General features: G+C 41.8%; 1 protein-coding gene across 1 annotated transcript in view; it reads right to left on the bottom strand.

The window, feature by feature from the left end:
• Positions 1-25771, bottom strand: part of fbxl17 (F-box and leucine-rich repeat protein 17) — a 288681-nt gene that overhangs the window by 75648 nt on the left and 187262 nt on the right. Inside the window, exon 9 of the mRNA XM_033619610.2 lies at positions 10432-10508. Coding sequence (XP_033475501.1) covers positions 10432-10508 — 77 coding nt within the window. The remainder of the gene's footprint in view (positions 1-10431; positions 10509-25771) is intronic.

The raw sequence follows: 25771 nt of genomic DNA, 5'->3' as shown, positions 1-25771 counted from the left end.
GTATAGGAACATATATCATACATGCATATATCTACCCCTTTTCGGACACTGTTATCTTTGTCTTGTTTGTTTTTTATTATGTTTTTTGTTTTTTAATTTTGGTTAGAAATAAAGTCATTCATTCATTCATTCATTCATTCATTCAACTGACTATAGATACAGTAAGTACCTCCTAGAGCCCCACTTCAAAAACAGAACTATCCCTTTAAGAAGCTGAAATTAGAGATTTTTTACTTCTTTAAAAATTATTCAAACCACTTAATCAGTTATCAAATTAGTTGCCAATTACAATACAATAGCTCACAACTAATTGGTTAATTGTTGCAGCTCCACTCAAGTATGCTCCCCAGAGTACATGTATATCATTATTTCTCAATCAATTTACACATAAATTAAACAAAAGTATTTTTTCAATGAATTACTTTCAATATGCTTAGATCCTAAAATATGGTTCTTAAATATTGGTCCTCATTTGTGTACTCCTGCATGTGAGCATTAACGGACTCACCCATCACCAAACTGCAAACCAAGAAACCTTTTTCTCTCACAGTGGTGATACAGACAGACAAAGATTGTCTATTGACTTGCTCCCCTTTTGCAGCCCACATAAATCTGCTGTACTGCTCTGCGCATTTTAATCGACTGCTTTAAGAGTTACATTATTTACCTAGTGAATGCCAGACAGAGAGGAGCAAACAAGCTATTACACTATCTAAGTTTACATCACATTATGTTTCACAGCACTTAGACTGTAGGTGGTGAATAACCGCTTAGTAAACAAACAAGATGGAGGAAAAAGCACATGAATGCTCAAAGAGAAATAAAGACGTGAGACAGAGATAGATAGAAGTTGATGTATGAGAACAGCCTCACCATATCAGCATGAGGTTTGATCATGTCACATGTATATACAATAACTGATCCTCCCGTCCTTTATTGCTGTGATTCCAATATTGTGTGACATTTTAAAAATGGCACCATGCCACGCAACCACGGCTTGCAAGAAATGGATATTGTGCTGAATGGTTTGACATGTACATCAATCTCACAAACAGTGCAGAATAATAAAAAGTGAATACTGGCTTAAGGTTAAAAGCTAGCACAGTAACTCTTGAGCCTTGAGTATACCCTAATGGCCTCATCATACTGAATATGGGAGCATAACAATCACATGTCATTTTCAGAGTCGGTAAGATAGTTGCTGTGCTGTTTCAGCTGCTTTTATGCTAAGTAACCTCACCTTGTAAAAAGCACTATGATACTCCGGGGATTGAGTGTGTATCAAAATTTCCCCAGCGGCAAGGGAAAGCTGTTAAAGTACACAGAGGCTCACACAAAGGCATGTAAACAAGCACACAGTCACACAAATACACACACATCGGTAAAGACGCACACATACAGCCATACTTCATTCTTGAGGTTCCGCTCAAGGCGGCGGGGAAGCCCCATCTATCAACGTTCTGTACATTTAGAGTAAAGCACCTCAGATGAAAGCGAGCGCTGAAAGATGAATGGAAAGAGGGATGAGAGGGGAAAAGAGAGGAGGAAAGGGTTTGGTGTTGGAGCAGGGCTCATAGCAGGGGGGAAAAAAAGAGGAAAAGGCAGGAAAATGTAGATGCATGTTAATTATGTGAGAGCTCTGGGGGGGTGATCAAATAAGAGAATAAGACACTAAAAATTGAATGACAACAATAATCTCACAAGCTGACAGATTGGTAAATACAGATGGACATAACAATGAAATGCACAATCTGAGTAGCTCAGTCCTTCTTATACAACAATACAACAGAATCACAACAGTCTGGAAGATGGGCTGTCATTGTCAAGATTTCTTATTAGGTGAAATACAGTTGTAGAGTAGGAGGAAGTGTGTTCCGGAAGTTTTTTTCACACTTTTAATTCCCATTAATTATGTCCCTAATGTTCCGTAACGTAGAACAATGACCTGAGTGATTTAACTATACTGTAAGATTATGCTATGGCTCATATTAGTACGGGTGGTAAATGGATGCAAAGTGAAGGGACTTGCACTTGTATAGCTCCTTTCTAGTCCTCCGACCACTCAAAGTGCTTTGACACTACAAGGCACACTGGTGACAGAGGCTACCATAAAAAGTGCCATCTGCTCACCTAAACATCCATCCATCCATCCATCCATCCATTTATTTTCTTCCGCTTATCCGAGAGCAGGTCACTGGGGCAGCAGGCTGAGCAAAGCACCCCAGACGTCCCTCTCCCCAGCAACACTCTCAAGCTCCTCCTGGGGGACCCCAAGGTGTTCCCTGGCCAGATGAGATATGTAATCCCTCCAGTTTGTTTTGGGTTTGCCCCAGGGCCTCCTACCAGTGGGACGTGCCCGAAACACCTCCAACAGGGGGCATCCAGGAGGCATCCTGATCAGACGCCCGAACCACCTCAACTGACCCCTTTTGACATGAAGGAGCAGCGGCTCTACTCCGAGCTCCCTCCAGATGTCTGAGCTCTTTACCCTATCTCTAAGGCTGAGCCCAGCCACCACACGGGGAAAACTTTTCGGCCGCTTGTATCTGTGATCTCATTCTTTCAGTCACTACCCAGAGCTCAGGACCATAGGTGACGGCTGGGACATAGATGGACCAGTAAATCGAAAGCTTTGCCTTCTGGCTCAGCTCCCTCTTCACCACGACGGTCCAGCGCAGCACCCGTATCATGGCAGCAGCCGCACCAAAACCTAAACATTCACTCACACACCAATTGGAGCATCGGGAACAATTTAGGGTTCAGTATCATTACTTCTCAACATTCAGACTGGAGGAGCCAGGGATCGAACTGCTGATCTTACAATTAGTTGATGACCTGTACTACAGCCTAAGCTACAGCTAAAGAACACAAGTTTCATTACAATAACAACATTACATCAGTTCTTTTATCGTACAATGATATAGCTTTTGCTAATATTGCAAAGTCTACCACGATACAATTTCCATTTGATTTAATTGAGGGGCCAGCGATCAATATGAGACGATATCAGTAAATATCACATTGTCTTTTTGCAGCAATAATATCGGATGGTTGTTATTTGTTGTTGAAATTATTTCGACTTTGGTACTGTTTTTTCACTTCGTATGGTACAGTGGATACATATTACGAACTGTACCTGAACCTGGAGCTAGACGAATCTGTGAGCTCATGTTTTATTTGCTCTGGCCACACGGCCAAATCCTGGGCAGGCCAATCACAACCTTTATCTAATTTGGGGCCTCAAATCTTTTGAGAAAAACATTTTAGTTTACTGTGTAGCTGTAATTTGAGAGAGTTAGTGACCAGTTCAACGTTTTTTTCTTCCTGCTTAAAAGCAGACCCAAGCACTGCCCCAACTCGCATTTATGTTTTTGAAAATAAAATGAGTGGTTCCAGACTACTTGACAGGGTAGACCCTAAACGTGAAAGTAAACTTTTGTAAACTGCTGAATATATTATCAGGTTTCTGAAAAGCTTAGCTTAGTTTGGCCTCCACTTGCAGTTAACAGTGCACAACATGACGGAACTTTGTTTGTTACTTGGAAGTGCTCATATTCTGTATGGATGATTCAGCCAAGAGAATTTCATACCCATCCAAGACTTGGACGTGCTCAAAATGCCAGTCACCTACCACTGTCTATGCCATACAGTAAATGAATAGGACTTTGACTTCCATCAGTCTGGAGGCCTGAAATAATTCCCTCCCACTTTGCAACTCTAAAGTAGCTCTGCTTGAAGTCCTCTAAAAGCAGACCAAAGCTGCTTCTTTTCTTCCCTCTCACTCATACACAGTCTCCCACAGGTGTCTCACTCGATCTTGTATTCACACAGATGTACACAGGAGGCCATGACTGACAAGGTAAGGGATCGTGGGGAGGCGTGCGGGTGAAAGAGGAGAATTACCATATGTAAGGAATGGAGGTGCCAAGGTCTCTCTTTTTGTCTCTGGATAAAGCAGATGGGCTACAAGGGGACAGGATAAGCGCAGGTAGATGTACACACTCACAGTGCAGGCACACAAATGGATGCATGTGAATGCAAAACATACACGTAAGAACAAAAGATGTGAGAGGGGACGAGGAGGTATCTCTGTCTATCCAGGTGTGTTGAAGATGCAGTGTGGGCCACTGCCTGTGTATGGGTCGGTCAATGAGGATGACAGTGGTGGTGTAGAGATCTGATTAACACTGGGAGCGAGGCTGAGTAGTGTTTCTCATCAGGATCAGCTTTCAAACCAATGTTATAGTGGTACTGCTAGGGAGATGGGCAAACTGAGACCACGCCGCCTGTATGCCTATGGGAATAAGGAACTTAGGGGCTCGTCCTTTTTCTTTGTGACTTTCTTACGTGTTGACCCTAAAACACATTTTGAGTTTTATACACTGTTGGAAGGAGGAGATTCTTAGCTTTCTAATGATACCAGTGTGTTTTTGTACTCCAATTATTGAGCAAATTATGTTAGAGTGATATGATTTTGAGAAAAAGGCCTTCAGAGTTTGTAGTGGTGGACGCAAAAATACATGACAGAGCCCACTGGCCTTCAAAATTGGGAGGGCATGCTGTACTCCAGGGGCTGTCCCTGGGAGAAAAATACACAGAAAAGCTGGAGGACACTTTACTTTCGCCGCCAGCAAGGTGACAAAAACAAGCATACCCAACGACACGGTGCAGGAGGACAAGAAAATATTGTTTATGTCGAGAGAACTGTGATCTTCATTTGATGGACGAAGTTAGCATATCATTAGCAATGGATTTCACATGACAATTTGCACAATTTGGACTAGTTTTATGAAAAACCCTTTTGATTCTTTTGATTGGTGGACTCTTACAGATGACAGGAATATCAACAATCAAGAAATGGACACATATTCAGACTTTATGACTGCTTCAAAGGTAGGGAGTCACCGTTTTTCCCCCGTCTCTTTTGTTAACCATGCCGGTAAATCTGACTGAATTATACTTTGGTGCTCAAGGTTTCAGCAAATTGAAGTGAACAACTGTGGAGAATCTAACTGAGCTTCCCATAATGACAAAAATTTTAATTTAATGTAAAAATTTGATGCGCAATGCTGAGCGACTTCACTCAAGCAGATCGTAGGCAACCAGTTGGGTTTTGGTATTCTGAATGCCAAAACTTTGTTTATTGAAATCAGATGCAAACCCACTGTCTCTGACCATGCCTTACTACTAAAAAGCCTTTCGTTTATGTCAGGGAGACAAAGAGGGATGGAGGGAGGGAGAGTGCTAAGCAGGACCAGAGTGCAGCTGACAAGTGTTCGCAAGTTGTCATCATGCCTTTTACAAGCTACAAAATTTTTTTCATCATCTGAGTTTGGTGATAAGAGTTTCATATTCTGAAAGCCAAGATTTTGTTTATTTAAAATCAAACAAAACCCCAAAATGACCAAAACTGGAGATGTTGACAAGACTCTACATTTATCTAGAAATGAGCCGTTGCGACATCTGACTGAATTTAATAGAGCGCGCAACGTTTGTTACACCATGTGTGCATAATTAAAAAAAAAAAAAAATCGTCAAAGTCTGGTGACAGCATCATATTTTTGAGTCACTGCATGTTATTTTGTTGGTTACTGAAAGAGAAGGAAAAGATATGTTGTTTTTAAATGTCATTTCCCTTATCAATACTTCCCTAATGTTATCTCAAACTGTTTCCATCTCATGAAATTCTAAGGGCCTGTTTTCCTTTTGTTAAAAAGAGATAAGCATGCCACATGAGAGTTATACAAAATCAACAACAACCTCAATCTGTTTCTAGAACCCCAAATTTCCAACTCAGACTATTACCACTTTAACTGCTGTAACAGGACGTTTAAATATATAATTACTGAATGCATTGGAAAGTGTCTTTGCAGCCCTGGAAGCCTGGAAGTGGCAGTGATAAGTGGGCACTCTGTAGATTAGGGGTTCTTACACAAAGGGTCAGGACTTGAAATTGCTCTGAGGCCTGCAGCTGGAGGGTCCCTATATGAAAAGATGAGTTGTATTATCGAAATAACCTTGGGTCCCAGGGTAATGCTTAATGTAGTCCATATGGATTCCCTGTTTTTGGAATCCAAGAACTACAGAGCACTCTTGGTTAGACGAGGGCACACTTCATATACTGTATACCCTTGGCCACACTTCTGTAGAGTTGAAAGCTATAGAAATATTAATAAATACATAATTAATTTATATAGAATGTCAATTAAATAACTTTAAAACAAACCAGTGCTGCAGCTGAAGGGTTTTTGTTATCTTCAAAATCAAGCTTGTTACTTTCCTTATTTTTCTTTGCGTAGCAGGAATGTATTGTACAGTCTGCCTCTTTAATCAGTCTTGTTTATGGACATTTTTTACAGTGTTGATACACATCTGCATATATGAAATTGTGTGTATGTATGGTGGGTGTTAATGGCTTTTGAAAATGTCAGTGAGACAAAGAAAAAGGCCTGAAAAGTTAGAAAACATAATGTGTGCAAAACGAATTAGTAGCACAAAGAAAACAGAGCATAGAAAGAAGGACAGAGGAAATCTGGAAGGAATGCTTTTAGAGGTTGAATGAAATCTTTCAGTAGCGTGATCATTATTCATCGTCAATTATCACATACAGGTGTGAAAACCTGAAATGCATAAATCTTGTGAAATATGTGAATCAAAGAATCCAGGTGTTTAACAAGTCTCTGCGCAGTCCTGAATACAACCAACGTGTTATTTAAGCTCATTAGTTTTCGTGTTCTTTAATGAATGAGAGAGAAGTCTAGGATGTTTTTTTTCCACAGCGCTAATAGGGCTTTCAGTAAGATCATTACGCCAAAAAAGCTCCATCCTCGCTTTTTCCATTTGTTTCCTCCTTCTCGCAAAATAATCTCCAAAACCATCTGCTCTGGGAGTAAAATTACATGTTGCCCAGCTCTCTCTTTCTGTCATCTAAACCTGTCTTTATGTCTCCCTGTCTGTCTGTCCTCAAAGCTCCTATAAAATCACACAGGAAGCGAAAGCTGGGAGGAAAAAACAGAACACTCAAACATAAGAGGCTTGTGGACATCTCAAATGCACTCAGAGAGGCCATTAATAAAAATAATTAGCACAGGAGATGGGCGGAAAAAAACGGGGGCTGGCTTGGCTGATGTAAAATCTCATTTCTGTTATTTAATTTATCAGAGACTGAAGCAGGAAATCCACCAATCATTTTGTAAGAGCACAGAGCTCCTACAGCAGGCATCTCTACCCTGGAAGGCCATGCACGTACACACACACATAAATACACACAGATCCCATCATCAGCCAAAGGGGGCCGGAGGGGTCATTAGTGAAGGAAGAAGATCAGATATCACCAATTCATCTTGGTCAAAATGATTAGAGAGAGACACAGAGAAAGAGGGATATATAGGGGGGTGGTTGTGTGCATTCCTGGTTTAATGTACTATTGTGATCTTGGAGCCATTAATCACACACTGGGAGACACACGCCCACATAACATTTCACACAAACTCACACGCAGTTGAGGTTCAGGTTCAGAGAGGTCAAGGTGATTATCGTCACCGTAACTCTCAGAAGTCAGCAGCAAACTGCAGCTCGTGTTGGAGGGTGATCATTTAAATGTACACACTGAGGCAACACGTGTTATATAATCACAACCTGGTTGGGGAAATCTCTGACAATTAGTGCCTGGCATTAAACAGTTTTTCCGTATCTGTTGTCACTACTTAGTAAAACCACGACATGACAGGCAAAAGAGTGGCAGCAGACAGAGGGGAAAAAAGATGAGGAGTAATCGAGTTCCAGCAGAAAAGTAGCCATTAGCTAGAGCTATAAATTGCTAACCATCTAATATCCCAATCAGACAAATATAATGATGTGGCTTGCCGATAAATCTGACTGGGTCAACAACAGGAAAGCCGGATACCGCGTTTCAAGATGTTGGGCGATTCACTTCTTTGACAGTTGCTCACTGCCCACATACGCCAAAACCAATTTTCAAGCTTCCACTACAGTCCTTCTCTGAGGCGAGCTAGTTGAGAGCATGCACACTAGATACTTCCTCTGGCCAGGCCAGCTGACCAGTTTGCAAACATTTAAGCAATTATCTCGCTACCCAACTAAAACAAGTAAAAGAAGACAGCAAGAGAGAGACAGACTGTGTGCATCAATTGGACAGGCAAAACAACTGACACTGCAACAAGTCTCCATGAATATGGATGCACATGTGTTCGGGCCCACATCATACATCGGCCCCAGTATGAACAGGGTGCAACACAGCATCACGCCAGTCGAGTTCATCTGTGCATCCCGACATCACATACAATGTCTCAACGGGCTTTGCAGGCCCACACAAAAACAGCTCCCGACCCAGCCTAAGCTCTCTAAGCTCTCAAGAAAACACCAAGGGACTAACAAGCAGACGGCCTGTTTGTCTCTTATCTCAGTAGTCCCTTTGTGCAATTTTCAATAGGCTTATCATTCAGACAACAGCAAGTTAAAAAACAAAACAACTGAAGCAATATTATCTGGCAAAACAGGTATAAAGCCCGACCATCAAAAGCACAGGCTACTTACTCTCTTCAGTTCAAAAGAAAAATAGACTCACCTTAAGTACTTGATGAAAGAGAACTCCAATGGACTAGCAAGTTAGTTTGGTATCTTAGAGTCCTTTTGTGCAGGCGTTAAAAGACGATTCATTCAGAGAGTGGTGATTAAGATAATACAAAAGCAAGAGAAAACAGGCACGAACCCTGGCTATTAAAAGTAAATCAAATTTATTTCACTTAGAAGTTAAATTAAACTTAATAGTCAAACTCAAGCAAACATGCGTCATCCCTGTTAGAAATTTGTTTTGAGCAAAATGCAGATTGTGGGTATTTTGATTTGCAAATATGATTGGAAATAGGTCTGTGTATTGGCAAAACTCAGAGAGAGATTCAGATTCTGGATACAATATTAAGCAAGCAGCACATAGGTTTACATTACCAAAGGTTTATGACAACATCACTTGATGACACCAACTCCCGTGTACACACGGTGAGAGAGGAGAGGGAGAAATGCTATGCCTCGGCCAGAGGAGCCGCTGAATGAGTTCCCTCTGAGCGGTAACTCGCTAAAAGAGTCTGAGAAATCCGGGGCTGTTCATAAAACATTCAGGACGCCACAGTTTATTCCACACTACTGAAGCGGCTCCTCTTTTTGGAACCATCGTGGAGTTGGTAACAATTTTGCTTTCAGCCATGTTTGTTGTTGCCGTGTGTAACAGTATGACGTAAATATGCCAACAAGCCGAAATATCGTATCAGTTTTGAGTCAACATAGTGCAGGACACAGGAGAGAAAGTCCTGTAACATCCAACATCTTATCATCAGCAAAGGAATTATATATCAAGGTATTGCCTATATCAGTAAAACAACAAAAGTGCTTGAAGGTTCTTTAGGTTGATTTGTTGTACAAGACTTTTAAATCAATGCAGTGTTTTTGAGAATGAATGCAGTATCACAGACATAATAACACAACACTGTAGTACAGACTTTTTCTTACAACCCTAACTGGAAATAGAATAGGTGGCAAAAATAACTTCATATTGTGTGTTATTGAGTCCCTCTTTAAAAAGAAAAAAAATGTGTACCCAAAAGCAGTGGTGGGCTACACAGCTGGAAGCTTTCATTTGTGGAACTCCCAGGGTACACACATAAACAAACAAACACACAAAAAGGCACTGCAACGACTAAACAGACAAACACTGCCACACAAAGAATCAAATAATTCATGCAAGCCGTGTTAGTCAGCATTGCAACTCCTGATGCTTCAGTACTGAAGTACTCCAACTGTGCATTGCAGTGTAGCCGATAAAAGCCTCAAATATTCTGCAAAACATATGGCAGAATGGAACCAAGCAGAGGAGGGAGGTAGTGTAAACAAAAATAAACAGGGGAGATGATGCTAGAGGGATATAAAGCCTGCCTGTCTGTACGCTGCAAAGGAAAACAGCATGTATGTCTGCTGTCAGACAATACAAATACATCTAATCCGCAAACACAAGCAAACGCATAGAAATCCTGCCAGGAGCGTCACATACGTCACATACTGTGCTCGGAGACAATGCTTCCTCCTGAAGTCACAATATTTAACTTCACATATGAATTCACACAAAGTCAGCTGTCACTAACTCGTCTGTGTAAAGTAGCCCGAGTGCTGCTGCCGACGTGGTTCAGTTGAGGAAATTTCTAACTACAATCTGAACTGCACCGAAGAGATCCAACGAACATTACTTTATTCTGTGTGAAACTTTTCAATAATATTTTTACTGTTTGCAGGTCTCATATGGGAGCCAGTCGTAAAATCAAATGAGTCCTGAATCATGGTAGTGACTGTGGGTAATAATGGTTATGATAATAATGTTGGAGGCTGACTGCAACAAAGGGACAGTGATTGAAAGTATCCTACCGTGGTCTGTGATTTTACAAGACACAAGGTAGAGCTCCTTCAGACTTCTCCCCTCCTTGGCGATGATTTCCACACACCTAAAGAGAGACACAGAGAAAGAACAAATGTTTAAAGTGTCACCTGAGGCGTCTTTGCTTTGTATATTGCATTTCCACTTCTGCTTGGAGGAAATTTTGACCTGCCTCGAAAAAACACTAAAATGCACACACACATACAGCGGCTTTATTTCCCTCAAACTCTCTCTGACACACACAAACAGGATTGCTCTGTGGTAAAGGTTAAACAGTACGGCTGCAGGGTCATAGCTGTTCACATATTCTGCCTCTGCTTCTTTTAACACATACATTAATAATTAAACACCTGATCTGATTAGAGAAGCATGCACTAACACACTGTGAGTATATGTGTGCTTTTGTGCATGTGAGTGCACACACCGACACACACACACACACACACACACATATACAGTGAGCTTGCTCACTTCAAAGACAGATATCTGCATTCAGCCCAGTGCCTGGGCCCAAAGGACCTACAGAGTGTGTGTGTGCTTGTGTGTGTGTGTGTGTGTGTGTGTGTGTGTGTGGGAGAGAGAGAGTATACACTAGGGAGGGCCAAGGGGAAGATCAGAGTATCTGTATCAAATGATTCTCTTTAAATGCCTCTAATGAGAGGAGTGTGTGCAACAACGAGATTCTGATCAACGCATTTGACCTATTAACCTTCAGGAGAAAATGTTTTGATCTTTATGCTGGTGTTCCGTCATGAATATTTATGACGCATGCACACACACACACACACACACACACACACACACTGTACAGCTCCTCTTTAATGTGAAAGCAGAGGTGGGAAAAAAAGTGATGTCGAGCTGTCGTCTATCATTGAGCCTCATGTCAAAGTGAAACACGGAACAATATTGTGTACCGCGCTTACTTTCACGCAACATGACTGACAACTGCAGTTATTCTGAAATGCATTGCTTACATTCGCTTGCTATCCGGTGGCTTATCTCACCGTAGGCCAAGCGTGATGCGTTAGGACTTGTTGAGAGACTTTGAGCTTCTCTTCTTTCATGATATTTTTTTTTTTTTTAATGTCGCATCCTCTCTATCTAGCAAACAGGAGTGAAAATAGGATGCAGATCAACAGGGAATTCAGTACAGCGAAATTTCCTGTCGAACAAAGCACGGTTTGTGAAGCCTGTGTGTTTTTGCTGCAGGATTCATTTAGGGTGACACAATTCGTGGATGTCACTTGATGTGTGACATATCACACCGTAGGATCATAGAAGCAAAGATGCCAGCGAGAGGGAAAGTTAAAATGTGTGTCATATTTCTAAAAATTCTTCTATCTGTGTGGAGGCAAAGCTGTTAAGATGTGCACCGGCCTGTCTGCTTTAGTTCACTGGGCTGCATCTTCATATTTCACCTTTTCTATTAAATTTCTGTTGCTGTGGCCCCTGCGAGCCTCTCCATGTTATCAGGTTGTTCTTCTCCTACCATTTCATTGTCCTCCCCCCTCTCCCTGTTTATCTTTCTCCCTGCCTCTTACTCCAACCCACCCTTCTCCCTTTTCTCCATCATCCGCTCTTTTTCTCTCTCTCTCTGTTCCACTTTGAGAGGTGGATAAGAAAAACTCCACTTGAAAATAAAAGTAAAAAACCTGTTGCAATTGGTCATTCCTGACCCAGCCTTGTGCTGCGGCCAGCCTTGGATTAGATTCAGTTAAGCCAGCAGGATCACAATATCATGCTGTGTGTCTTGGGGCTACGGCATTAGAGCTGCTAATGAATGAACGCGATGTGAAGAGTTGTTGAGGAAACAGATAAAAAAGAAAGTAGTGATTCAGGGATGCAGCTACCAAGGCCAAGATGGAGTGCATCCTCTGGGAGCTTGTTACACTGTGCCCAGGTCTCCTGGGTCAGGGCAAAAGCAATTAAATCAGGCATCAATGAATGAGGGAGCGAGCGGGGAGAGATGGAAAGCGAATATAGCAGGAAACAGAGTGAGTTGAAATCTCTACGCAGTCGCTAGAGGTTGAGCAGAGACAGAGGGGGTCCATCATGGGAGACTGACAGGGCTACGGTAACAAGGGAGAAAAAGGCAAAGGAGTAAGAGGCCATTAACAAGTCCAGAGTGAAGTGAAATGAGAGGACAGTGGAGACAGCAGAAGAGACGAGGGAGGCCAGAGCAAAGGTGCAACATGAAAGGCCGTCAAGAAGCAACAAGCTCCCACCCCACCTCCATTCAAACCACACAAGGCTCAGCTGACATGAATTAGTGATCTGCTCGCTTTCAATAATGTACAGAGCCTGTGACAAAAGCCCCGGTTGGACACGGTATGCATACTGAACATTTAGATAGCGGCGATGCTACAGGAGATAACGTTGAGAGGAGGACATTAGGATGCAGAGTAGAGAGCTCATCAACAGCGTGGAGAAGATGCTGGTGAGGCTAAAAAGAGAGGAATGAGCAGTGAAAGGTGGGATGAGGAGAAGAATAAGGAAATAAATGAAAGCTTTACCAGACTTTGCAGATGGTGGGAATGTCAGTTTTGCTAAATTTGACGTTTTATAGCCTGACACCCATTAACCAGTAACTTTACTGGTTAATTTTAAAGAAAAAAAATACTTAAAGACATGAAACACAAAAGGTCTTTCCTCTCAGTCTAGCGCTCTATTGATTCACTGAGCTTTAGCACCGCGTTGCAAAGGGCTATCCACTTAAAGGTGGTGAAACTGTAATGTTTCATGTGTCTTTCTTTTTATTTTATCTTTGTTGGCTCTGCTGACAGACAGCTGGCAAGCTGTGTTAACATGCTGAAACATATACCCTTTTTCCATTGTCACTTTTGGCTGCGCCGAGTAAAGCCTTGCAGCGCCAGATTTGTGTTTCCATTGTGAGTTTAGATGCGCCATTTCACACGAAGCCGTGCCCGAGATGGATCTTGTCTGGAGTCGGTCCAAAAGCCGGGCCGCCTGCCCTCAAGCTGGTAGCTGTGACGTCTCTTTGACTGCAGCCAACCACCGACAACCACAACTCTCCCCCCGAAACAAGTGTGTGTGTAGCGAGACTTGACCCACCTCTGTCTGCTGGAGACCAGAGAGAGAGGCGTTTTTCAAAGTCTCTCTGTACTTATGTTGCCTCTAAGTTTACTTTCTCTCCTGTGTCCTGTTTTAACTTTAGATATCTGCTGTATTTTACTGTTTCATGTTTGCTTTCAGCTGTATTCGAAGTTGTATGAAGTTGCTGCTCGAAAACTCCACATTTCCTTTGTTTTGCTGCTTCACAATAAAAGTTTATACATAACACAATAACAGGAGACTTTTATTGTGAAGAATCTATAGGAAATGAAATGTGTTTATCGCTAAATAAGCTGAACTTTGGTAGCAGCTTCTCTTCAATAAATGCAAGTCTAATAATATGGCAGGGAGGAAAGTGAAAGCAGAAACAGTCACAGTGAGATGTTAATGAAGAGCTGCAAACAACAGGCTCTTACTGCACCTCTGCAAACAGCTCACCTCCAACAGGTAAACTTCTTTTACCTGCCCTGCAGTGGAAAAACACATGCTGCAAAAATAACAGGGGACTTTAGCCGTGGATCAGCACCCTGACGGCCCAAACCAAGCCAAACTAAGCCAAGCCCATGACTGTCTAAGAGGGGTAATAGTGCCAACTGCCCACCACTGGTCAGCAAACATTGTTAGCCTTGGCCACTCTGCAATGCACACCACCTGGGTCGGGTGAGAACTGACTAGCAGTGCTGCAATTTTGCAATGACCACTAGCAATTGCCAAATGTCGAGACTCTTTCCACAGTAATGCTGTTGGGTCGGGAAGGCGTTGCTAGCGATAATTGCCAAAGGAGCGGCTCTGCTAGCTAGCTTCCAGCAGACCAAGTTGGTGCACAGTGCACTTAACTGAAAGCAGCAAAATTGACCTACAGACTGACATGCTTAACCAGTCAAAAATATTCTCAACAGTTAACGAATTAACAGGCAACCTTTGACATCCCTAGCAGAAAGAAAACAAAACACAAAAAGAGAAAGGACTAAAATAAAAAAGAAGGGACAATAACGCAGGTACGTTGGATGGGAGATTCAGAAAAGAGGATGGGAGGAGGAAATAATGAGGTGACAAAAAGAAAATGTGTAGCAGTGTGATGATGAGGATACAATGTGAGATGCAGGTATAGAAATAAGGTGGAGAAAGACAAAGAGAAAAACGGTAGACTAGGAGATGTGTCAGGAAATGGGAGAGAAAGGATTAAGGAAATGGTGAAAAAAAGAAGAGTAGAGAGATGAGAGTAAGTGGAGGAGGAGAGGAGGCAGACAGAACACGATGACAGAAATGACGGGGAAGTTAAGGGGAAGGTTAATTAGGATGATTTTTTAAACAATAACAGAAAAAATGAGCAAGACAAAGGAGTACGAGAAGATGAGGAGGAAATGATGATGACAAGTGAATAGGGCGAGAAAGTCAAGCGAGTCGTCTCCACTGCCACAGAGGGCGAGAGATGCTCTTATAAATATTACAGATGCATAAAAAAGTCCACAGAAAAGCATTTTGTTACAGTTATGTAGCTTGCTAATATATAGCTCAAGGTCACTTTTTCCAATAAAATGACAATAAAACAGTCTCCATGACAACTACAGTAAGAAACTGCATGTTCAAGAGATTAGTGTAACCAGCAGGCAGGAGGGAGCGAGAGGACCGTCAGGGGTCAGTGTGTGTTTGGCTCACTGTCACCGTGCTGTCGGCACAAACAGATAGAGGTAAACAATAAAACTGTCCCTCCTCTCTCTATCTCATTCTTACAGTCTCATACAAACACAATCAAACTTTGGTTTGCTTCTAGGCGTGTCCGGGATTTGTGGGAACTTCTCTTCCTTAAACACAAAGTCATTTTCTATCTAAATTGAATTACTGGAGCCACACAACTGGACCTTGAGGACTTTGCTTAACCCTAAAACATCTTTTATATTTAATTTTGTTTTCTTGCCAGCCAGCTAATGCTGCCTGCCAAAGAATGTAGCCTTTGTCCGAACCCACTCTGAAGGATAAAAAGCTGGAGTATAGTAACAAAGAATTGGTCCTAACTAATGTAACGCGTCTTTTATATGAAAGAGAGGAAAGGTGTTTACTAAAAGGAATACTTTGTGCACAAAATGACCATTTGTTAATCAGTTAGTCACCTGTGTTACCCTGAATTTGTGAAAAAATTCACATGCCTTCACAGAAAACATGAAACTATCCTTCAAGGAATACTTCACACAGGAGATGATCATTTATATATCAGTTCATGCCATGTTACCTTTAATTTATGAGGAAAAATTTGTTTTTCTAGCATGCCTCCACGGAAACAGCGAACATCTTGATTTATTAAGTGATTTGGGACCACATTTTACAACTGCAAAACTATCAGAACATCAGTTTATAGACTCATACATCTCATGCAGCCTCATTTATCCAGTCATATCCTCAGTGCTTCCCAAACACATGCATTTTCACTAAAAAAACTTTCTTCTTGGAGTCTGGCTTTGAAGAGAGTAATGATAAGTTTCACTTTCCATTTCAATTTCCATTTTAAATAGGAAGGTTTTAGCAAAAATGCATGTGTTTGGACAGCACTGAGCATACGGCTGGGTAGATGAGACTTGGATTATACTGCACGAGTAGTGTGAGAGTTTGTAAATGAATGTTTTGATATAGTTTGCTGATGTTAAACGCAGACCCCAATCAATCAATGAATCAATATGTTCACTGTTTCTGTGAAGGCTTGCAAGAAAAACAGTTTCCCTCATGAATTCAAGGTAACACAGCATGACTAATTCATATACAAATTGTCATTTTAGGGTGAAGTATTCCTTTAAAACAAAGATACCATTTTGTGAAGTATTTGTAACTGGAAGTAACAATTTAATCATCTCTCTGAAGCACTTTAAAGCGGTGCAGATGCAGCTATATATTTTCATTGCATCAGGAGAAAACATTTTTTTGTCAGTAATTTGCTTTGCTGATACATAATTGCTCTTCCCTTGGAGTTTTTAAGAAGAAAACTCAATTATGTTGCTGTGAAACCATGGTAACGACATCAGCGCTAATTTATCTTGTGATTAACGAAAACATTTTCCAGGGTCTTCACATGTAAATGAGGCCCGAAGGTATGACGAGCTAAGTGGTGCAGATCAAGGTAGAAATGCCACAGACTGAGGAGGCTGGATGTTTTTAAACATGCTTTTTTTTTATTTCCCAGAATTAAATTTGCTCTTGGACCATTTGTCCAACCTCTGCTCCATAGAGTATTAGCTGACTGAAAATTCTTTTTGGTTTCAAAAACTGCCCTGGCCCCATTACCACTCATTCCTTAAAAGTTACAAATAACATGAACATAGTTCATCTTATTAAAATGTTATTTATATGCACTGAATAGCATCAGTGTAAAGAGGTTTCTTTTTAATAGCTTTTAGAAGCTCCTGAATAATAAAAGGGAAGTGGTAGACCAGCATTATCAGAGGGATTAAATCGTATCTGTACAATACTGAAGGTCAGGAAAATGGACTCTCTAGTCAAGGCCAAGGCAGTGATATACGTAGCTTCCTCTTCACTTTCATCCTTACGATAAGGAGCTCTAGTGAGACATCAACACCTTAGAAAACTAGCAAAGCTTTTAAAAAAATCACTTTCTACATCTTCTTTAAAATGGACTTTTACAGCCTTGACCAGTGTTTAAAAGAAACAAAGAGGATTAGTGCTGAGAAAATAATCGACCAACCAGCAGAAAACTGCTCCTATCTGAGCTCTATATACTGTGCTTAAAGCCGGCCTTTGACTGTGTTTTGTTCGTGTGTGTGTGTGTGTGTGTGTGTGTGTGTGTGTCTGTGTTTTGTTGTACAACCAGAGGTTAAACCTTGACAAAGCCTAGTGATCATCCCTTAATCCCAGCTCACTGTTTGATCAAACCTAATCTCTTCTATGAGCTTGTTGCCATGGTCAAACTTTAAATTAAGAAAAAGGGAGGTTATTTAGGATTTCTAATGTGCACTATATGCTCATTTTTGTTATTTTCCATTTCTGTTTTTGTGTTACTTGTTTTTTGTCCACTGGCATCCTGTTAATTAAATGTTTGATTATTCAGAACTCATATCTCCATAAATGGTCAAAACTGAAGTAACATGTAACATGTGTGACAATTGTCATGTGGTAGGCTATTTGTCCCGCCCTTCGACACGGTGCCTGGACAGTGGGGCAAAAAGTGACAGTGATGAGCAGCTGCAGCGTTTTACCGAGAAAAATAAAGTGAAATCTGCAGTGCTCAGCACAGAATTAAACGCTTAGCACCTTGTCACATTGCTGACGTCTGTAGTATCGTGTAAATAGATGGCACACTTGTTGCAAAGCGTTAAAAAAAAATACGCAGGTATCAAGAAAAAAATCTTTTCTTTTCAACGAGACCTGGCAGAGCTGTCGCTGCAGCTGCACTTGTCGCCACCTTCCAGTTGTTATTTTTCCGTGCAAGTTGGCGTTCCTCTTCCTTTGGCATTTAATGGCAGACTAGGGCACTTGTAGGCACATATGTTGCAATGCTTGGTCTTAAAGAATTGCGCTCCCAGTACCTACAGTTCTGGAGGAAAACAATTACTGTCACATTCAGAATTTGGCAAAATTGGTAGCAAAGTATCAGTTCTCATGAAATCCCTAATTTTGTCTGAGTCCAGCACATGTCCACTGGTTTAAAATGTGTTTATGTTTGACGTAAACCTGCTTTCCCTGGAACACAGAAGACTTCCAACCACCTTACTGAACAGTATCCATACAAAGCAAACTGGAAAAAGTCCACAGTGAAGCTCAACAGGGAGATGTGGGACAAGAAAGCCAGGACAAAGGAAGTGAGGGGCAACCTAGTATTTGTGTGTGTGAGTGTGTCATTACGCAGAGTGTGTTGTTTGTGCTTGTGTGAATGCATGCATGTGTCTCTCAGAGGTGAAGCTAATCTTCTTTTATGCAGCACAGCCAGAGGTATCCAAGCAGACAGGCAGCAAGAGGAAGAATAGTGACAATACTTGAGAGAAACAGAGGTCCATATTTATCACAAAGACTGCAGACAGTCTTCCAGCCAAACAACATGTGTAGCGCTTCTCTTTAGCTAGCTGATCACAATGAAGCAGGAACAAAGACGCTGCTGGGAGAATGGCTGTAGGTAGGTACACTAGCACGATTCTGACCAACACAAGGCCTCGTCTCATCCCGCTCCTCACATGGCCCACAATTACACGGCTGTCTAGCCACACAAAAGGAGCAGGGAAATAAAAATGGATGATTTTCGAGAGAAGAGGGCGAAAAAGAAAGAAAGTAAGCATGAAATGTATAAAGAAAAGCGGTTGAAGGTCTAGAGAGAGGTTGAATACATAAAAGGAGGAGAAGGAGGAGGAGGAGGAGGACGAGGAGGAGGAGGCAGCAGTAGCGGTGACAGACGAGACTTCAGACTTCCATGGCTGTCTTTAGACTTAATGAAATGGAAGGGCGGAGCAGCAAAGAGGAGGAGAGCAAGGCAAGACGGGGGTTTATACTTCTGAGGAGAACGCTCTTGCAAAATGATTCTTGCTGTAAATTTTCTTTATATCGCCCATAAATCCATACACAAGGAAGCATGGTTCTGCTTCCTCAGACGCTGTGCAACACTGACTTTCTGGAATCCTCCGGACAAAGAAAAAACTTTAAGACTCTTTTCATTGGGCTAATATAAACGGATATAAAAATATCCAATACCTCAAAAGAGCCCTTCAGTAAGCAAATACTTCATAGTGAAGCAAAGCAACAATCTTAAAATGGTGCAATACAGGTTTTATGGAATGAGAGGGAACATGTTCATTGCTCCTGAAATTGCTGACCCTCTGATAATGTGAGTAGACTTGGACTATTGTTCTGTTGCTGATTTGGGCTACAATTAAAACTGTGTTCTCGACAAAACACCAGCAAAGCGATCATTCAGTGTCAGATTTTATTTCTTGTTTTGAAGAAGACGTTTGCTGCCAAAAATCATTTTTAAACTGCAAGAATGAAGAACAACTTCAAGAGAAGTGAAAATTGCCTGGGACAGATTTATCACAGTAATCATCAAGCCTTTTTTGGGTGTCAAATGTTGTATTTTACAACAGTCCCTACGGATGTACTGTAAATAAAAACTTAGAAATATAAAATAAAATCTAAAACTTGTCGCTTTACATGCACTTTAGCATCCACACATTTCACTTTTTGTGTCTTTACTGATATTTATTTCCTAGTTTTCGCTGTAAAATAGGCAATAAAATGATGAAAAATGTGCAAATACATACTTAAAATAGACCTCTGGGCAGATTTATATATTAGAAAATGTTCCTACTTGCTATTGTTGCCTCTTAAATGTAACCAGAGTTCACAGTCGTATCATGGATTTATCTATTGTTACAATAAAATGACAAAATTATAAATCCAGAAGCCAAGGCTGTAAGTCACACTTTTTATCCCTATTTTTAAGCATGTGTATTTGTGTGCGTTTGCCATGTGTGTGTGTAAGTTCCACTCATCTGAATCAGGGTCTGCTTCAGCAATTAGGGCCTGGATGATTTCCCAGGCTAGCCTGCCTTACCCACCGCTCAAATGAGAATCACATTCCTATTGTGTTCCACCGCCGTTAATCATGTTTTCAAACGACTCTGCAAAACGGTGGGGCATTCCAGCAGCTTGTCATCAGCCTGCTCAAAAATGTGCCGATGGGGTCATAACTGGAGCCATAAATGCCCATCATCCCTCGGCTGTCCTGTCCAACCTGTGCTTCTCTCTCTTTTTTTTTTTTTTTGTTTGTTTGTCGGGAAAGGGGAGGCGAGCACTGAATGACAGCACTTCTCAGGTCAGTGCAATAAATGCAAAGCAGAAGCACCAAGTGTGCCACTGTCTCCTCTCATCGTCAGGTTCTTTAAATGCTTGAGGCATTTTTCCCAGTTCTACATGTATAGTAATTGCAGAGTAAAACACTACTAGTACTCCACAAATGGCACAAGTTTCAATACAGAGGCGGCAGAAGTTCTACTCTGAGCAAATGGCCATTTAGTAGTTGTAGAGGTGTACATTAAATAATATTGAGTTCAAAAGTGCATCACGCTTCTGGAGATATTTTGATATATATTCACCTGTAAACTCGTGGCTGTTATTACGCACAGCAGCAGCCAACAATTTCACCATCTCCAGAAACAAGTGTCACTTACAAACCAGCTGATTTGTCCAACAAAAACCAGGGGGAAAAAGCCAACTAAGCACTTTGTGAGGTTAAGTGGCAGTTATTCACTTTAAGCTCATCCAAATGGACAGCCTGTTGCCTTGCCAACGCTGACGGGCCTCCGTGATGCACATGCACAAACAGCATTTTAAAGCAGCTCCTCGGTTGCCAGAGTGAAACCAACTGGCCTGACATCGCTTGCATAACGTGGATCTCTGATAGCTCTTCACTCGGCAGCTGCGGATCCTTCCTCTGTTGCACTGTAGCAGTTTTCCCCCTCCGAGGGCATGCAAGTGAGATACTGACCTGTAAATGAACAACTGGGTTCTGTGAAGCAATGCAATGTCCCTATCTGCCTCCACGGTCAGCCCACTGCAGCCATAACACAATAAATAACTCGGGAGAAGATGAGCACTGCCCCGTGGCAGATGGCGATAACACTTACAGCCTCAGGTCTGGGTTGACACAGTGGTGTTTGTGCCTGTGTGAGTGTGTGTGCATGTGTGAGAGTGTGTGTGTGTGTGTGCAGGAGGGAAACTTAGTGGAGCTCTGCCCATGTGAGACAAACAGTTAGGTTAGAGATGGTTGCTCATGATAGATGTCACTGTGGGGAATAAAAGCAGTGGACGCGTCTGCTTTCTTGGTGCTTCTCTTATTTCTTGAGCACACAGTCAGGCAGAGCAGTGGGGAAATTACTTAAAACTCCTCAGCACACTCTGCACAATATGGTTATGGCACCACAGCTTAAATTAGACTGGTGTTTTGTTTTTTTTTATTTTAGAGACAACTCACAACTTACAGTACACATATTTGGTTTTTACCCCAATGTAAATTGGGACATTTTCTTATTACTTACTTTTGGGTCACATTGAATCATTTAATTCTTGCTTTTGTCAAATAAGTAAAAAAAAATCTGGCAGCACGGCACAAATATTTAAATCTTTCCCAATCAAAATCAGCTTAATCAATTTTCTTTCTTTTTTTTCTCCAAGATTATTTGTTGGTGTTTCTCCAAAAGGAACAGTAAAGATACAGACTGGACAAATGGGGAATAAGAGAGGGATATGACACAAATTTCCCCAGCTGGAATCAAACCAGTGTGATGTGGTTATATACGCATATTAACCACAAGGCCGACAGGATGCTCTGATGCAGCATTTTTTAAATTGTCAAATACTTTTTGTTTTCACGACTAGACGTTAATTTATGAAAAGCTGTGGAAAGCAGATGATTTGTATTAGAAACGGTTTTAAAAAGTTTTTACTTTACTGGGAGGTTTCTTAACTTTTTTTTTTTTAAGTAAATACATTTTTTCTGAACTCAATTATTAACAGAAGTGATAAGAATTTTTTTTGTTGTTGTTGTTGTTGTTGTTTTCTTTTGGAGCAGGCCCCTATTTCTCTAAAACCCTGTCAAAAAATACACCTTAGCATTTCATTATGAATGTGATTTCTGCAGAGCAGATAATACAACCAATAACTAGCAGCTAATAACAGAATCTTGTTTCAGGCACTAAAGAAAACAGCCAGTCTGACTGTGATAAATTGAAGTGAACGTGCCCCTCAGGGCTGCATATCGTAACTCTTCTGCTCCATGTCCACATGCAGAGAGAGAGGTGAACTATCACGATGTTTACCAATAGGCCTGACACAGTGGCACACGGTAACACACAGTGTACACCCTCCGCCCACTCAGCCGTGGCTAATTGCTCTGCACTTTGATTACCGCCATCTATTTTAATGAGAGCTTACAAACGCATTCTCTCCTGCCCGCTTTCTCTGTCAAACACATATGCAAACATGGTACACACATGCAGGAGAGTGTGCGTGCCATTTGGATATGCATGCACACATAAAAAAAAATAAAATAAAGGAGAACAATACTGTGTACCGTGTTTGTCCCGGTGGCAGGAAATTGCAGGGTGTTCATTAGGCTAATGGATATGAAGAGGAAGGCAGAAGGGGGATGAAGATAGAATGGGGGAGGACAGGAGGGAAGGGTGGGAGGCCACTGAATTATACCACAACAAACTCTGTACAATGGCCCAACAAGTCATATTGCAGCATGTAATTTCCTTGCTGCTATGATAGAGAGAGGAATGCTTCAATTACACAGACTGGCTTTAATTACGCCGAATTTGCCTCATAAGTCGGCTCCTGTTGAGAACGAATGAGCTGTTGCATTTCTGGTGCTACTGCTCACTGCTCCTGCAGCTCGGCTGGATGGACTCGGCTTCATTAGGATCGCTGGTGTACCAGCACACACACTAGGATGACAAAGCCTAATCAATGGACTCACACTGTTCTAAAGACTCAGGGAGAGTCGAGACAGTAGATACCGAGCTGGACAGGGTTGGTGATCGATGGTAAAAATGTGTGCTTTCCAGTCATCCTTTTATTTTCCTCTACACACACTGTAGCTTCTGTCACTCAGGCTGTACAGAGTCTTTCCCTCAAACGTTACAATATTTTATAGTTTTCCCCCGAGAGGGAAACGACATGAGTCGACTACGCTACGACAGCCCTTGACTAAAAGTGTGCTTCAAAAGAAACCACATGAGCAGAACGCACATAAAGAGCAAGAAGAAGTGAGGGAGACCAGAACAGGAAAAAAATAAAACACACAGGAAAGGAAAGAGAGCATTAAAGGGATGGAGCGCGACAACCGCACTGCAACCACAGCTATGCCAGATCACATCGTCACACTCTGTCTCATCACTTTACGAGACGTTAGGTCGTCCATGAAACTAGTTCAACATGTCTAGTATAACAATCATCAGCACCACACACACACACACACACACACACACATGCACACAATAACTAAGTCGGAAAATGTTGTTCCAGGAAAACAGAGCTCCAAATTCTGCCAAGATGAGGTCAGCACTGTGCGATAAGTCAACTAGAAAAGGTGAATATATGTGCAACCTTAGGACAAAATGTTTGTGTTTCCAAGGTTTCAAATTTCATTTCACATTAAATAAAAAATGTAATCTTTACAGACTGAATGAACCTGGAGCTCCTCCTCACCCTGGCAACAATCACCCCTGACTCTTGGCCTGTTTGGACACCCCACACTGGCCTGACCATGACCCCTGTCTACAAGCCTGGCAACTCCAGACCAAATTGCAAAGGCGAGTTAGTCTGGAACCTTTCAGTTCTTTTTCGATTTCCAAGGGGCGTAGATCATTATGCCTCTGGACACATTTGGACAGACTTTCAAGTAGTGCTGCATCTGTCTTAGCCTTGACACCAGTCTCAAGACCATTTTTTGAGGGTCTCGTCACATACACACATGTATACAGTATAACAATGAAAGAGGTGAATGAGGAGGAGTCTTCATTTGTTTTCTGTGGGTGTTTTTATGGAAATGTGGATCTTTCAGATCAGTTTGAGGAGTGCCTATGGTTTGCATGTTCCACATTTTATTGTAACTGTGTTATGTGTGTGGGACTCGCACTGCTCTGGTGTTGATTTTGACTTGGTCCCAACCACTCAAAGTATTGTCTCAGTCTCGATACAGTCTGGTCTTTGTCATGACTGGGTCTCGGTTTAGTTGGCTTTGTCTACAAAACCACCTTTAGCCAATGAGAACAAGGAAACATGATGTGGTACTGAGCGACAGACAAATGTAAACAGGCGACAGCGTGCAGAGATGAGCTGTGATGGTGTAGGATCAAAATGTCTGAACAAATGTTGCAGTTTTTGCCATCAGAATATGAAAACAGTGCTCCAATGGCACTCCTCTTTACTGAGCAAAGTTTATGCTCACAATCGTGTCCCTGCCGCGAGGTAGCATAAAGCAAAAAGGCTCCACAAGTTGTCAGTCATCGTCTCAACTCGTCCCATATTAGATAAACGATTGTGACTGGTTCGACCCGGGCCAGGTCAGCTGGAAATCTCTCTGACCGGGATGGGGACCAGAAGCATCTGCCAGAGCAAATAAAACATGAGCTCGCAGATTTGTCCGGTTCCAAGGCTACCTGTCTGCCTCTGTCTCTATGGCAACATGAGCACTTGAGCACTTCAACAACCTAAAATTGTGGCACTGTCTAAGGAACTGTTATTAAACAAAAAAAACTAGGCTACACATTTCTGGAACTTTAATACAAGCAGTCCAATCGTTCCTCTCACCTCATTTCTTTAACCTAACACCTTCTCCTACTGGATATTATCACTGAATGTCCCGTTTATTATTCCCTTGGAGGTGTTATCATATTACTTAAGTATCACACCTTACCAATACAACATACATGGCGCACTACACATAAAACCCCCACATGAAAAATAAACAATCTGTAGTACAGGCAGAGGATTTTATCATATACTGTAAAAACTAGCTGCTAATCCAATTGTTCCCTCCGTGGGGATGAGAAAGAGAGAAGATCCTAATGAGAAACTGGTGGCTAAATCACCATGATGGTAATAACAGTGGGAGCGTCTCTCAGTGCAGGCGTTTGACTCTGGTGACACACAGCCATTAGGTATTCATGAAAACAGATGTTGCTTGGCTCGCCAGCTCATTGGCCCAAACACCCCTCGAAAAAGCCAGAATCCTAAATGAATCCCCCAACGGAACGTGCCGTTTGATCCCACGCCAAGAAAAAGTGAGGAGATTTTCATGCTATAGGAGAGGGGAGGAGGGGGAAATCACAGGAGAAGGACGACGAGGAAGGGGGGAGGACAGAAGATGAGGCGAGGGGTAAGAAAGAAAGGGAGAGAGAAGTGTGGTTTATCCCCCTTGAAGTTGCTGTCTTCTCTCATAATGCCTCTTCATCACCAAACCCCATCTCTTTTCCTTATGTCCAAAGATGCCATCTATAGCATGGGCTGAAGAAACAAAATCCTATTAGCTTGACAGCAAAGTGAATTTGTTGAAGCAGTCTCAACCAGGCGACGCTCCAGTGGCTTATCACTGGCTAAGCAGACAGAGCTTAGGCAAGAGGAGGACAGAGGAGAATGGGTGAGGAGACAGACAGAGGGGGGTCCAGGGGAGTTTAGGTGCTTTTATATACAGTACTGTATAAGTAATGCTGAATGAGTAGGGCCCATTGTCATCGCCTTTATCTCCGCAATCCTCTTCCCGCC

This window comes from Epinephelus lanceolatus, chromosome 9, assembly GCF_041903045.1.
Source record: "Epinephelus lanceolatus isolate andai-2023 chromosome 9, ASM4190304v1, whole genome shotgun sequence".
NCBI lineage: Eukaryota > Metazoa > Chordata > Actinopteri > Perciformes > Serranidae > Epinephelus > Epinephelus lanceolatus.
The sequence above is the reverse complement of the archived record's forward strand: the minus strand, read 5'-3'. Positions and strand labels throughout refer to the sequence as shown.